At 48.3% G+C, this 18,040-nt stretch overlaps 1 protein-coding gene across 1 annotated transcript in view; it reads left to right on the top strand.

The window, feature by feature from the left end:
- VPS50 (VPS50 subunit of EARP/GARPII complex) overlaps window positions 1-18,040 on the top strand; it is a 195,118-nt gene that overhangs the window by 114,182 nt on the left and 62,896 nt on the right. The window contains exon 12 of the mRNA XM_069729396.1: window positions 12,215-12,355. Within this exon, the coding sequence (XP_069585497.1) occupies window positions 12,215-12,355 (141 nt within the window). The remainder of the gene's footprint in view (window positions 1-12,214; window positions 12,356-18,040) is intronic.

Here is an 18,040-nt window from a genome sequence, read left to right as displayed (position 1 = left end):
ACACGGGACACATCCTCTATATACTACACCACACGGGACACATCCTGTATATACTACACCACACGGGACACATCCTCTATATACCACACCACACGGGACACATCCTCTATATACTACACCACACGGGACACATCCTCTATATACTACACCACACGGGACACATCTTCTATATACCACACCACACATCCTCTATATACTACACCACACGGGACACATCCTCTATATACTGCACCACACTGGACACATCCTCTATATACTGCACCACATGGGACACATCCTCTATATACTACACCACACGGGACACATCCTCTATATACTACACCACACGGGACACATCCTCTATATACTACACCACACGGGACACATCCTCTATATACTACACCACACGGGACACATCCTCTATATACTGCACCACACGGGACACATCCTCTATATACTACACCACACGGGACACATCCTCTATACACTACACCACACGGGACACATCCTCTATATACTACACCACACGGGACACATCCTCTATATACTGCACCACACGGGACACCTCCTCTATATACTACACCACACGGGACACATCCTCTATATACTACACCACACGGGACACATCCTCTATATACTACACCACACGGGGCACATCCGCTATATACTACACCACACGGGGCACATCCTCTATATACTACACCACACGGGACACCACCTCTATATACTACACCACACGGGACACATCCTCTATATACAGCACCACACGGGACACATCCTCTATATACTACACCACACGGGACACATCCTTTATATACTACACCACACGGGACATATCCTCTATATACTACACCACACGTCCTCTGTATACTACACCACACGGGACACATCCTCTATATACTACACCACACGGGACACATCCTCTATATACTGCACCACACGTCCTCTATATACTACACCACACGGGACACCACCTCTATATACTACACCACACGGGACACATCCTCTATATACCACACCACACGGGACACACCCTGTATATACTATCCCACACGGGACACATCCTCTATATACTACACCACACGGGACACATCCTCTATATACCACACCACACGGGACACACCCTGTATATACTATCCCACACGGGACACATCCTCTATATACTACACCACACGGGACATATCCTCTATATACTACACCACACGTCCTCTATATACTACACCACACGGGACACATCCTCTATATACCACACCACACGGGACACACCCTGTATATACTATCCCACACGGGACACATCCTCTATATAGTGCACCACACGGGACACATCCTCTATATAGTGCACCACACGGGACACATCCTCTATATACTACACCACACGGGACACATCCTCTATATACTACACCACACGGGACATATCCTCTATATACTACACCACACGTCCTCTATATACTACACCACGCGGGACACATCCTCTATATACTACACCACACGGGACACATCCTCTATATACCACACCACACGGGACACACCCTGTATATACTACACCGCACGGGACACATCCTCTATATACTACACCACACGGGACACATCCTCTATATACTACACCACATGGGACACATCGTCTATATACTACACCACACGGGACACCTCCTCTATATACTACACCACACGGGACACACCCTCTATATACTACACCACACGAGACACATCCTCTATATACTACACCACACGGGACACATCCTCTATATACTACACCACACGGGACACATCCTCTATATACTACACCACACGGGACACATCCTCTATATACTACACCACACGGGACACATCCTCTATATACTACACCACACGGGACACATCCTCTATATACTACACCACACGGGACACATCCTCTATATACTACACCACACGGGACACATCCTCTATATACTACACCACACGGGACACATCCTCTATATACTACACCACACGGGACACATCCTCTATATACTACACCACACTGGACACATCCTCTATATACTACACCACACGGGACACATCCTCTATATACTACACCACACGGGACACATCCTCTATATACTACACCACACGGGACACATCCTCTATATACTACACCACACGGGACACATCCTCTATATACTACACCACATGGGACACATCCTCTATATACTACACCACACGGGACACATCCTCTATATACTACACCACACATCCTCTATATACTACACCACACGGGACACATCCTCTATATACTACACCACACATCCTCTATATACTACACCACACATCCTCTATATACTACACCACACATCCTCTATATACTACACCACACGGGACACATCCTCTATATACTACACCACATGGGACACATCCTCTATATACTACACCACACGGGACACATCCTCTATATACTACACCACACGGGACACCTCCTCTATATACTACACCACACATCCTCTATATACTACACCACACATCCTCTATATACTACACCACACGGGACACATCCTCTATATACTACACCACACGGGACACATCCTCTATATACTACACCACACGGGACACATCCTCTATATACTACACCACACATCCTCTATATACCACACCACACTGAACACATCCTCTATATACTACACCACACGGGACACACCCTGTATATACTACACCACACGGGACACATCCTCTATATACTACACCACACGGGACACACCCTGTATATACTACACCACACGGGACACATCCTCTATATACTACACCACACGGGACACACCCTGTATATACTACACCACACGGGACACATCCTCTATATACTGCACCACACGGGACACATCCTCTATATACTACACAACACGGGACACATCCTCTATATACTACACCACACGGGACACATCCTCTATATACTACACCACACGGGACACATCCTCTATATACTACACCACACGTCCTCTATATGCTACACCACACGGACACATCCTCTATATACTACACCACATGGGACACATCCTCTATATACCACACCACACTGGACACATCCTCTATATACTACACCACACGGGACACATCCTCTATATACTACACCACACGGGACACACCCTGTATATACTGCACCACACGGGACACATCCTCTATATACTACACCACACGGGACACATCCTCTATATACTACACCACACAGGACACATCCTCTATATACTACACCACACGGGACACATCCTCTATATACTGCATGACACATCCTCTATATACTGCACCACACGGGACACATCCTCTATATACTGCACCACACATCCTCTATATTCTACACCACACGGGACACATCCTCTATATACTACACCACACGGGACACATCCTCTATATTCTACACCACACGGGACACATCCTCTATATACTACACCACACGGGACACATCCTCTATATACTACACCACACGGGACACATCCTCTATATACTGCACCACACGGGACACATCCTCTATATACTGCACCACACGGGGCACATCCTCTATATACTACACCACACGGGACACATCCTCTATATACTACACCACACGGGACACATCCTCTATATACTGCACCACACATCCTCTATATACTACACCACACATCCTCTATATACTACACCACACGGGACACATTCTCTATATACTACACCACACATCCTCTATATACTACACCACACGGGACACATCCTCTATATACTGCACCACACATCCTCTATATACTACACCACACATCCTCTATATACTACACCACACGGGACACATCCTCTATATACTACACCACACATCCTCTATATACTGCACCACACGGGACACATCCTCTATACACTACACCACACAAGACACATCCTCTATATACTGCACCACACGGGACACATCCTCTATATACTGCACCACACATCCTCTATACACTACACCACACGGGACACATCCTCTATATACTGCACCACATGGGACACATCCTCTATATACTACACCACACATCCTCTATATACTGCACCACACGGGACACATCCTCTATATACTACACCACACGGGACACATCCTCTATATACTACACCACACGGGACACATCCTCTATATACTACACCACACGGGACACATCCTCTATATACTGCACCACACGGGACACATCCTCTATATACTACACCACACGGGACACATCCTCTATATACTACACCGCACGGGACACATCCTCTATATACTACACCACACATCCTCTATATACTACACCACACTGGACGCATCCTCTATATACTACACCACACGGGACACATCCTCTATATACTACACCACACGGGACACATCCTCTATATACTACACCACACGGGACACTTCCTCTATATACTACACCACACATCCTCTATATACTACACCACACCTCCTCTATATACTACACCACACGGGACACATCCTCTATATACTACACCGCACGGGACACATCCTCTATATACTACACCACACGGGACACATCCTCTATATACTACACCACACGGGACACATCCTCTATACACTGCACCACACGGGACACATCCTCTATATACTGCACCACACGGGACACATCCTCTATATACTACACCACACTGGACGCATCCTCTATGTACTACACCACACGGGACACATCCTCTATATACTACACCACACGGGACACATCCTCTATATACTACACCACACGGGACACTTCCTCTATATACTACACCACACGGGACACATCCTCTATATACTACACCACACGGGACACATCCTCTATATACTACACCACATATCCTCTATATACTACACCACACCTCCTCTATATACTACACCACACGGGACACATCCTCTATATACTACACCGCACGGGACACATCCTCTATATACTACACCACATATCCTCTATATACTACACCACACTGGACACATCCTCTATATACTACACCACACGGGACACATCCTCTATATACTACACCACACGGGACACATCCTCTATATACTACACCACACGGGACACATCCTCTATATACTACACCACACGGGACACATCCTCTATACACTACACCACACGGGACACATCCTCTATATACTGCACCACACGGGACACATCCTCTATATACTGCACCACACGGGACACATCCTCTATATACTACACCACACATCCTCTATATACTACATCACACGGGACACATCCTCTATATACCACACCACACGGGACACACCCTGTATATACTATCCCACACGGGACACATCCTCTATATAGTGCACCACACGGGACACATCCTCTATATACTACACCACACGGGACACATCCTCTATATACTACACCACACGGGACACATCCTCTATATACTACATCACACGGGACACATCCTCTATATACCACACCACACGGGACACACCCTGTATATACTATCCCACACGGGACACATCCTCTATATAGTGCACCACACGGGACACATCCTCTATATACTACACCACACGGGACACATCCTCTATATACTACACCACACGGGACATATCCTCTATATACTACACCACACGTCCTCTATATACTACACCACGCGGGACACATCCTCTATATACTACACCACACGGGACACATCCTCTATATACCACACCACACGGGACACACCCTGTATATACTACACCACACGGGACACATCCTCTATATAATACACCACACGGGACACATCCTCTATATACTACACCACATGGGACACATCGTCTATATACTACACCACACGGGACACCTCCTCTATATACTACACCACACGGGACACACCCTCTATATACTACACCACACGAGACACATCCTCTATATACTACACCACACGAGACACATCCTCTATATACTACACCACACGGGACACATCCTCTATATACTACACCACACGGGACACATCCTCTATATACTACACCACACGGGACACATCCTCTATATACTACACCACACGGGACACATCCTCTATATACTACACCACACGGGACACATCCTCTATATACTACACCACACGGGACACATCCTCTATATACTACACCACACGGCACACGTCCTCTATATACTGCACCACACGGGACACCTCCTCTATATACTACACCACACGGGACACATCCTCTATATACTACACCACACATCCTCTATATACTACACCACACATCCTCTATATACTACACCACACATCCTCTATATACTACACCACACGGGACACATCCTCTATATACTACACCACACGGGACACATGCTCTATATACTACACCACACGGGACACATCCTCTATATACTACACCACACGGGACACATCCTCTATATACTGCACCACACGGGACACATCCTCTATATACTACACCACACGGGACACCTCCTCTATATACTACACCACACATCCTCTATATACTACACCACACATCCTCTATATACTACACCACACATCCTCTATATACTACACCACACGGGACACATCCTCTATATACTACACCACACGGGACACATCCTCTATATACTACACCACACGGGACACATCCTCTATATACCACACCACACTGAACACATCCTCTATATACTACACCACACGGGACACACCCTGTATATACTACACCACACGGGACACATCCTCTATATACTACACCACACGGGACACACCCTGTATATACTACACCACACGGGACACATCCTCTATATACTACACCACACGGGACACACCCTGTATATACTACACCACACGGGACACATCCTCTATATACTGCACCACACGGGACACATCCTCTATATACTACACAACACGGGACACATCCTCTATATACTACACCACACAGGACACATCCTCTATATACTACACCACACGGGACACATCCTCTATATACTGCATGACACATCCTCTATATACTGCACCACACGGGACACATCCTCTATATACTGCACCACACATCCTCTATATTCTACACCACACGGGACACATCCTCTATATACTACACCACACGGGACACATCCTCTATATACTACACCACACGGGACACATCCTCTATATACTGCACCACACGGGACACATCCTCTATATACTGCACCACACGGGACACATCCTCTATATACTGCACCACACGGGGCACATCCTCTATATACTACACCACACGGGACACATCCTCTATATACTACACCACACGGGACACATCCTCTATATACTGCACCACACATCCTCTATATACTACACCACACATCCTCTATATACTACACCACACGGGACACATTCTCTATATACTGCACCACACGGGACACATCCTCTATACACTACACCACACAAGACACATCCTCTATATACTGCACCACACGGGACACATCCTCTATATACTGCACCACACATCCTCTATACACTACACCACACGGGACACATCCTCTATATACTGCACCACACGGGACACATCCTCTATATACTACACCACACATCCTCTATATACTGCACCACACGGGACACATCCTCTATATACTACACCACATGGGACACATCCTCTATATACTACACCACACGGGACACATCCTCTATATACTACACCACACGGGACACATCCTCTATATACTGCACCACACGGGACACATCCTCTATATACTACACCACACGGGACACATCCTCTATATACTACACCGCACGGGACACATCCTCTATATACTACACCACACATCCTCTATATACTACACCACACTGGACGCATCCTCTATATACTACACCACACGGGACACATCCTCTATATACTACACCACACGGGACACATCCTCTATATACTACACCACACGGGACACTTCCTCTATATACTACACCACACATCCTCTATATACTACACCACACCTCCTCTATATACTACACCACACGGGACACATCCTCTATATACTACACCGCACGGGACACATCCTCTATATACTACACCACACGGGACACATCCTCTATATACTACACCACACGGGACACATCCTCTATATACTGCACCACACGGGACACATCCTCTATATACTACACCACACGGGACACATCCTCTATATACTACACCACACGGGACACTTCCTCTATATACTACACCACACATCCTCTATATACTACACCACACCTCCTCTATATACTACACCACACGGGACACATCCTCTATATACTACACCGCACGGGACACATCCTCTATATACTACACCACACGGGACACATCCTCTATATACTACACCACACGGGACACATCCTCTATATACTACACCACACGGGACACATCCTCTATACACTACACCACACGGGACACATCCTCTATATACTGCACCACACGGGACACATCCTCTATATACTACACCACACTGGACGCATCCTCTATATACTACACCACACGGGACACATCCTCTATATACTGCACCACACGGGACACATCCTCTATATACTGCACCACACGGGACACATCCTCTATATACTGCACCACACGGGACACATCCTCTATATACTACACCACACGGGACACATCCTCTATATACTACACCACACGGGACACATCCTCTATATACTGCACCACACGGGACACATCCTCTATATACTGCACCACACGGGACACATCCTCTATATACTGCACCACACGGGACACATCCTCTATATACTACACCACACGGGACACATCCTCTATATACTACACCACACGGGACACATCCTCTATATACTGCACCACACGGGACACAACCTCTATATACTACACCACACGGGACACATCCTCTATATACTACACCACACGGGACACATCCTCTATATACTACACCACACGGGACACATCCTCTATATACTGCACCACACGGGACACAACCTTTATATACTACACCACACGGGACACATCCTCTATATACTACACCCCAATACTGAGCCGCTGCTGTCATATATGTCCCTATTACTTCCCCTGATACCCCAATACTGAGCCACTGCTGTCGTATGCGTCCCTATTACTGCCCCTGGTACCCCAATACTGAGCCGCTGCTGCCGTATGTGTCACTATTACTGCCCCTGATACCCCAATACTGAGCCGCTGCTGTCGTATGCGTCCCTATTACTGCCCCTGGTACCCCAATACTGAGCCGCTGCTGCCGTATGTGTCCCTATTACTGCACCTGATACCCCAATACTGAGCCGCTGCTTCCGTATGTGTCCCTATTATTGCACCTGATAGCCCAATACTGAGCTGCTGCTGCCATGTGTCCCTATTACTGCACCTGATACCCCAATACTGAGCCGCTGCTGCCGTATGTGTCCCTATTACTGCACCTGATACCCCAATACTGAGCCGCTGCTGCCGTATGTGTCCCTATTACTGCCCCTGATAACCCAATACTGAGCCGCTGCTGCCGTATGTGTCCTTATTACTGCCCCTGATACCCCAATACTGAGCCGCTGCTGCCGTATGTGTCCTTATTACTGCCCCTGATACCCCAATACTGAGCCGCTGCTGCCGTATGTGTCCCTATTACTGCACCTGATACCCCAATACTGAGCCGCTGCTGCCGTATGTGTCCCTATTACTGCACCTGATACCCCAATACTGAGCCGCTGCTGCCGTATGTGTCCATATTAGTTCCCCTGATACCCCAATACTGAGCCGCTGCTGCCGTATGTGTCCTTATTACTGCACCTGATATCCCAATACTGAGCCGCTGCTGCCGTATATGTCCCTATTACTGCCCCGATACCCCAATACTGAGCCGCTGCTGCCGTATGTGTCCCTATTACTGCACCTGATACCCCAATACTGAGCCGCTGCTGCCGTATGTGTCCATATTAGTTCCCCTGATACCCCAATACTGAGCCGCTGCTGCCGTATGTGTCCCTATTACTGCACCTGATACCCCAATACTGAGCTGCTGCTGCCGTATGTGTCCATATTAGTTCCCCTGATACCCCTATACTGAGCCGCTGCTGCCGTATGTGTCCCTATTACTGCACCTGCTGTGCATTTTTCTGTGCCCTCTAAATTCTAAACAACCCTCTACAATATAGTAATGCCGGGTGCAAGTGCCCTAGAAAACAGTGCCCATATTTTGTTCACTAGAAAGTAATAATGCCCCTTTGACCGTCACAGTAACCTGAGTTCCCCTATAACAATAAGTGCCCACTTTACATTTAATAATGTCCAGAGTCTCCCCCTGTACAGCTCCCCTATGCACAGCATGATGCTCTCTTATACACAGTATAATGCCCCCTCACTTTATAGTACCACACACACACAGTATACTGACCCCTCACTGTATATATGCTGACCCCTTAGTATCCCCCATACTGTTTGATGGCTCCAACACTGTATGATGGCCTTGTCGCTGTAATCTCCACAATGTATGATGGCCCCCTTGATAGCCTCCATATAGGTTAATACACCAGATAGTCCTCAATATAGTATAATGCACCCCCATAGGCCTCCATATTATATAATGCACCCGTGTAGGTAGGCTCTGCACATGCTGATGCAGTTATAGTAGCCTAGTTCCTGGTGTGCCCCCTCAGAGAGTGGGGCTCGGGGCGACTGCTCCCTCTGCTTCCCCGGCCTCAGTGTTTCACTGGTAAGCACAAGACCTCCAGTAACCTTGTTCCTTAATGCATACACTGATTTTACTCCAATTTACATGATTGTAGGGCCATCTGAAAGTGGATTCAAAAGTTAGCAGCCTGCCCCAATTTCCGAGTAGATTTATTCGCTATTTGTTCTCGGCGCTGTAGATCCCTTCTACATGAATTTTACAATGAAGTGATATTGCTTTATGTTATCCTATTTCCGAATTCACAACATAAACTGTATACATTAGCAAACAAATCTTAGACCTGATGATTCTGGTGTATTTACTGTGAAAATCCAGTTGAGAATGACTGTATAATCCTGAAATAAATGAACATGCAATTTTAAAATGAGAGAACCCATGAGTCCAAGCATATTCAGTCTCCGGGCACACAGCCTGACTGAGGGCTGCAGCTTGTACTGAGCAGTGAGAGATTGCAGCGGTATCATTAGAGGAGGAGCACTGAGGAGCTGTCAGGCTAGATAGGTGGAAATGCAGCAGAGAGGAAGCACACTGAGGAGCTTTCAGGCTAAGTGGGTGGACATTCAGCAACATTGGGTGAGGGGCACTAAGGAGCTGTCAATTAGGGCTTGGTGGATGGGGCAGTGAGGAGGAACACTGAGAATCTGTCTTTTAGGCTAGGTGAGTGCAGATTCAGCAGCAGCAGAGGAAGAGGGGCATTGATGAGCTGACAGTCAGGCTAGGTAGGTGAAGAGTCGGCAGCAGGGAGGAGGAACACTGAGAATTTTTCATTTAGGCTAGGTGAGTGGAGTTTCATCAGCAGGTAGGAGGAAAACTGAGGATCTGCCAATCAGGCTAGATGGGTGTCAATTAAGTTAAATGTTCATAAAGGATTATACAGCCATTCTGGCATGGATAGCAATAGCAAATACACCAGCCTCATCAGGCTTAAGACCTCTATATACTAATGAATGCAGTTTGTGTTGTAGGACCCGCTTAATGCATGAGCGAGAAATATTCTCAGCTGCCCCCTGCAACCAAAATACCGATCTGCTGCTTTTTATGCAAACGACTAGTAATGGAAGTGAACCTGCTCTGAGGCGATAAGAAAATCTGCACCGAAAGTAAAGAGAAAAAGCCGATCCGCTACCGGCACATGTGTGAGATTGCGGGAGAAGGATGCAGCTGCCGTAGACAGATGTGCCCGGCCGGATGGCGCATGGTCGCGATATTGGCATAGGTCCACGGAGCGGTTACACGGACCCATGCCGTACCTCTGCAGCTGGAGATGCATATACATTATTTTTATTATTCACATAAATAATCTTTAAATATTGAATTTTTTACTCTGGCCACTCTAGCAGGAACAGTCGCCAGAAGCTTTCTGTTTTCTGCCACTTATTTATCAGCTTTGCTATACAGACTGCTACTGAATAAACAGAGTCATTTCATTGTGATTCAAAGGGTAATTGCCATCGTGAAACGTCATTATTTATCAGAAAGGTTTGTGGGGGTCTAAAAGCTTGGACACCATCAATCCCAAGAATGGATCAAGTATAGAGAATGGCGGCCACCGCTCAATTCCAACAGGGCACTTTCTTAGCCCCTTAGAATCAGTGGGGATCCCAGCGCTTGGACCCCCCATGATCCACAAGGCACTTGTCCTACCACAGAACTTGCATAGATTCATTATCGTTATTGTAGATTACTTACGGTTGCTTTTGTCTCTTCGATGTCTCCTCCTCACCTTTTAGACGGCAATGGACCAGCTGCACATGCACTTCACTCAGGCGATCCACAACACAGTGTTCCAGGTCGTCTTGGGATATGTAGAACTGTGCGCAGGAAACTCGGATACGAAATTTCAGAAACTGCCTTACAAGGACCTCTGTACGGTAAGTAGCCGAGCCGCCATAATATCTGATGTTATCGTTCTGAATCTAGGAAGCGATGATGCTGCGTGGATGAAAGCCACGGGGGAAAGAAGGACTGGTGATAGGAGCCGGTCTCTCCTTCATTGGTGAATTCTGACCAACCTCATGTAGACCCTGGGCTCCCACAGCTAACAATGTTACCATCAATTCACAAAATGCAGCTTTTGTTGCAGATATTTTTCCAACTGATAATTGGTTTCACCCGTCTTGTTTGGGTTGTTTCAGATGAGTGGGACAGTGGCAGAACTTTACTGCAGCATGTGAACATATTTTTAACTAGTTCCATAATATACCATTTTGGCAGCTAAAGACAAACCATTCTAACATCTAGCTAGCACGCTCTATTTCCATCACTCTTCCTCATCTCTCTCCTTCTTAGGGCTTCTTTTTTTTCACCATCATGTTCTCTCATCCTGGGCTCTTTCTTTTACTGTGTCCTCCCATCTCTTCGCTGTCCATTCTTGTGGCATGCCGTTTCTCTCATTTTGTGTTTTCTCTGATTCCAATTTTTCTTTTTCCCACGTGCACTGTTTTGTTTTTTTGTGACCAATTATTCTTCTTTTTCCCTCTCTCGCTGTCCTTCTTTTTCCAGTTCGTGTTGCCCTTCATTTTCCCGCTTTTATCCTCTTGCGTTGCCCTTCTTTTTCCCACACTCATGTTGTCCTTCTTTTTCCCACACAAGTTGCCCTTTTTTCCCCACCCACATTGTCCTTCTTGTTTCCATGCTCCTGTTATCCTCTTTTTTTCCGCTCGCATTATCCTTCTTTTGTCCCCACTCGCTTTGTCCTTCTCTTTTCCCCGCTCGCGTTGTCCTTCTCTTTTCCCCCGCTCGCGTTGTCCTTCTCTTTTCCCCCGCTCGTGTTGTCCTTCTCTTTTCCGTGCTCGTGTTGTCCTTCTCTTTTCCCCGATCACGTTGTCCTTCTATTTTCCCCCGCTCGTGTTGTCCTTCTCTTTTCCGTGCTCGTGTTGTCCTTCTCTTTTCCCCGCTCACGTTGTCCTTCTCTTTTCCGTGCTCGTGTTGTCCTTCTCTTTTCCCCTGCTCACGTTGTCCTTCTCTTTTCCCCTGCTCACGTTGTTCTTCTCTTTTCCATGCTCGCGTTGTCCTTCTCTTTTCCCCGCTCATGTTGTCCTTCTCTTTTCCTTGCTCACGTTGTCCTTCTCTTTTCCATGTTCGTGTTGTCCTTCTCTTTTCCCCGCTCACATTGTCCTTCTCTTTTCCCCGCTCACATTGCCCTTCTCTTTTCCGTGCTCGGGTTGTCATTCTCTTTCCCCCGCTTGCGTTGTCCTTCTCTTTTCCATGCTCGTGTTGTCCTTCTCTTTTCCCCGCTCGTGTTATCCTTCTCTTTTCCATGCTCGGGTTGTCCTTCTCTTTTCCCCACTCGCGTTATCCTTCTCTTTTCCATGCTCGTGTTGTCCTTTTCTTTTCCCCGCTCACATTGTCCTTCTCTTTTCCCCGCTCACGTTGTCCTTCTCATTTCCCCTCTCACGTTGTCCTTCTCTTTTCCCCGCTCACATTGTCCTTCTCATTTCCCCGCTCACATTGTCCTTCTCTTTTCCCCGCTCACATTGTCCTTCTCTTTTCCGTGCTCGGGTTGTCATTCTCTTTTCCCCACTCGCGTTATCCTTCTCTTTTCCATGCTCGTGTTGTCCTTTTCTTTTCCCCGCTCACATTGTCCTTCTCTTTTCCCCGCTCACATTGTCCTTCTCATTTCCCCGCTCACATTGTCCTTCTCTTTTCCCCGCTCACATTGTCCTTCTCATTTCCCCGCTCACATTGTCCTTCTCTTTTCCCCGCTCACATTGTCCTTCTCTTTTCCGTGCTCGGGTTGTCCTTCTCTTTTCCCCACTCGCGTTATCCTTTTCTTTTCCCCGCTCACATTGTCCTTCTCTTTTCCCCACTCGCGTTATCCTTTTCTTTTCCCCGCTCACATTGTCCTTCTCTTTTCCCCGCTCACATTGTCCTTCTCTTTTCCGTGCTCGGGTTGTCCTTCTCTTTTCCCCGCTCACGTTGTCCTTCTCTTTTCCCCGCTCACGTTGTCCTTCTCTTTTCCCCGCTCACGTTGTCCTTCTCTTTTCCCCGCTCACATTGTCCTTCTCTTTTCCCCGCTCACATTGTCCTTCTCTTTTCCCCGCTCACATTGTCCTTCTCTTTTCCCCGCTCACATTGTCCTTCTCTTTTCCCCGCTCACATTGTCCTTCTCTTTTCCCCGCTCACATTGTCCTTCTCTTTTCCCCGCTCACATTGTCCTTCTCTTTTCCCCGCTCACATTGTCCTTCTCTTTTCCCCGCTCACATTGTCCTTCTCTTTTCCCCGCTCACATTGTCCTTCTCTTTTCCCCGCTCACGTTGTCCTTCTCTTTTCCGTGCTCGGGTTGTCATTCTCTTTCCCCCGCTTGCGTTGTCCTTCTCTTTTCCCCGCTCGCGTTGTCCTTCTCTTTTCCGTGCTCGGGTTGTCATTCTCTTTCCCCCGCTCACGTTGTCCTTCTCTTTTCCCCGCTCACATTGTCCTTCTCTTTTCCCCGCTCGCGTTGTCCTTCTCTTTTCCATGCTCGTGTTCTCCTTCTCTTTTCCGTGCTCGTGTTCTCCTTCTCTTTTCCCCTCTCACGTTGTCCTTCTCTTTTCCCCGCTCGCGTTGTCCTTCTCTTTTCCGTGCTTACATCGTCCTTCTCTTTCCCCCGCTTGCGTTGCTTTTGTTACTTGCATTGTTATTTCTTTTTTTGATATTCTTTCTAGCTGCTGTCTTTTACTCTATCTCATTGTCTCCCAGTCTCAATCTCTCACACATTCTCTTTCTGTTACTGTCTTTCACACTTTGTCTCTACTGTCAATCATTCTCCTAATTTGACTTTCCCTGTCTTCTGTCTCGCACATTCTGAGGTCCCACATTCTTCTGCCTGTATATGGTGGGAGTACATTGGAGACTCTTCTCGCCTTGTCACATCCTTGTCACAGGAACGTCTCTGTCTTCTTAATATTCTGGCAAGCTCCTGGAGCCGCGCATTTCACAGAAGCCGCATTCTAACGCTCCTGCATTATTTCTTCTACATTTACATTGGAGTCATTTGTCTTTGGTGGTCGCTCACTTGTTAGACCCGGGGCACCTTGAAGGATTCATTACTAAATGGGCGCACACTGCTAAATACTTTTTAGTCATTTTATTGGTCTGATGGGATGGTGAATGTGTGGTAGTTTATGCCCACCAGCTACACATTAATCATTTAAAACTTTCTTTTGTTTCATGTGTCATAAATTTTAAAACTGCTGAAGAAATCTTGGAGGATTTCAATACTTCTAAATTGCCACTTAATTTATTTATCTCGCGAGTGTCACATTGCCCTCCGCTTAGGATCCAGAGACAAGGTTTCTAGATGATTGCCTCCACTGATGATCTGCCCATTGCCAGATATTTGCTGCAGGTATGTGCTTCACCTCCATGTGGGGGGTTAGCACTATAGGAATAAATGCAGCAGTCCTGAATATTTCCATTAAGCTCCTTCTAATGCTCGCTACCTACTGTACTACCGTTATACCCCCAATGTACCCAATGTACTCGGCAGAATTGCCTTCCCTTTTGCTACGGCTGCCTCCCCCCAATGCTCTCATCAATATTTTTCCCTCCTCTGCCCATGTCAGTGCTGCCTTCCACACAGACAAACTTATCAGTGCTGCACACCTTGTGACAAGCTCCAGCGCACATGTAAGAGATACAAGCTCATTAGAGCTTCCTCCGCTACTGCTTGTTACAGCTGGATCCACCGGTGCGCTCTTCACAGCTGCCTCCCCCCTCCAGTGCGCTCTTCAGTGCTGCTTCCCCCTCCACTTTGCTCTTCACAGCTACCTCCCCCCACCAGTGCGCTCTTTAGTGCTGCCTCCCCCTCCAGTGCACTCTTAACTGCCGCCTCCCCCTCCAGTGCGCTCTTCACAGCTGCCTTACCCTCCGGTGCGCTCTTCACAGCTGCCTCCACCCTCCAGTGCGCTCTTCACAGCTGCCCCCGCCTCCGGTGCGCTCTTCACAGCTGCCTCCCCCCTCCAGTGCGCTCTTCACAGCTGCCTCCCCCTCCAGTGCACTCTTCACAGCTGCCTCCCCCTCCGGTACGCTCTTCAGTGCTGCCTCCCCCTCCAGTGCTCTCTTCACAGCTGCCTTCCCCTCCGGTGCGCTCTTCACAGCTGCCTCCCCTTCCAGTGCGCTCTTAACTGCTGCCTCCCCCTCCAGTGCGCTCTTCACAGCTGCCTCCCACTCCGGTGTTCTCTTTAGTGCTGCCTCCCCCTCCAGTGCTCTCTTCACAGCTGCCTTCCCCTCCGGTGCGCTCTTCACAGCTGCCTCCCCTTCCAGTGCGCTCTTCACAGCTGCCTTCCCCTCCAGTGCGCTCTTCACAGCTGCCTTCCCCTCCGGTTTGCTCTTTACAGCTGCCTTCCCCTCCGGTGCGCTGTTCACAGCTGCCTCCCCTTCCAGTGCGCTCTTCACAGCTGCCTTCCCCTCCAGTGCGCTCTTCACAGCTGCCTTCCCCTTCGGTGCGCTCTTCACAGCTGCCTTCCCCTCCAGTGCGCTCTTAACTGCTGCCTCCCCCTCCAGTGCGCTCTTCACAGCTGTCTTCCCCTCCAGCGCGCTCTTCAGTGCTGCCTCCCCCTCCAATGCGCTCAATGCATTTTGATACCTGATTGTGTCAACCCAACTTTGAACCGCCTTGAATAAAGACCAGAGATCATATACCCTTGTCTTCACTCTGTGGCAGTGTCGGGAATCACTGCTCTCTTTCCTATTTGTTTTCAATACTCCTAATGGCTGCCTCCCCTTCTGATGTGCTTTTCATGCCAGTCTTCCTCACTAATGCGCTTCTCGCTGCAGACTTCCTTTCCAATGTGCTCTCCACTGCCCTTTCACTCCTCTTCACGGCTGCCACCTTCTCCAGGGTTGCCGCACCCTGCGATACTCTCATTGGGACTGACGCACCCTGCAATGGTCTCGTTGTGGCTGCTGCACCCTGCGACTCTATCTTTGGGGCTACTACACCCTGCGACGCTCTCTTTGGGGCTGCCCCCCCTGCTATGCTCTCTTTGGGGCTGCCGTGCCCAGCGACGCTCTATTTGGGGCTGCCGCGCCCTGCAACACTCTTTGGGGTGGCCGCGCCCTGCAACGCTCTTTGGGGCTGCCGCGCACTGCGGCGCTCTCTTTGGGGCTGCCGCGCCCTTCGCTCTTTTTGGGGCTGTCGCGCCCTGCGACGCTCTCTTTGGGGCTGCCGCACCCTGCGACGCTCTTTTTGGGGCTTCCGCACCCTGCGACGCTCTTTTTGGGGCTGCCGCGCACTGCGACGCTCATTTGGGGCTGCAACCCTACTCCGACCCTTTCTGCCAGGCTTCCTCCCCCTCTGTTTAGCACGCGAGCTCGGATGAGCCCCTTTGCAGGGGAAGGCAGTCCTGCCAGGTACATCTGTGGGGATGTGGCCCTGTTTTGTTTGTTTTTTTGTCATTTCTGCTTACTGTCGGTGAAAGGAAATATTATTGTCTGCATTTAAAGGACGGAAAGCGACCCTTGCCTAGTCCTGTTGCCGAAGCTTTGCTTTTGTACAGTGTTTAAGTGTTGTCCTGGACAGACAGGAACAAGATTTTGCAGCCGTTGAATTTGGGTTTGAGAATTGCTAAAACTGA

Source organism: Ranitomeya imitator, chromosome 6 (assembly GCF_032444005.1).
Source record: "Ranitomeya imitator isolate aRanImi1 chromosome 6, aRanImi1.pri, whole genome shotgun sequence".
Taxonomy (NCBI): domain Eukaryota; kingdom Metazoa; phylum Chordata; class Amphibia; order Anura; family Dendrobatidae; genus Ranitomeya; species Ranitomeya imitator.
This window is presented reverse-complemented; position numbering and strand designations above follow the sequence as displayed.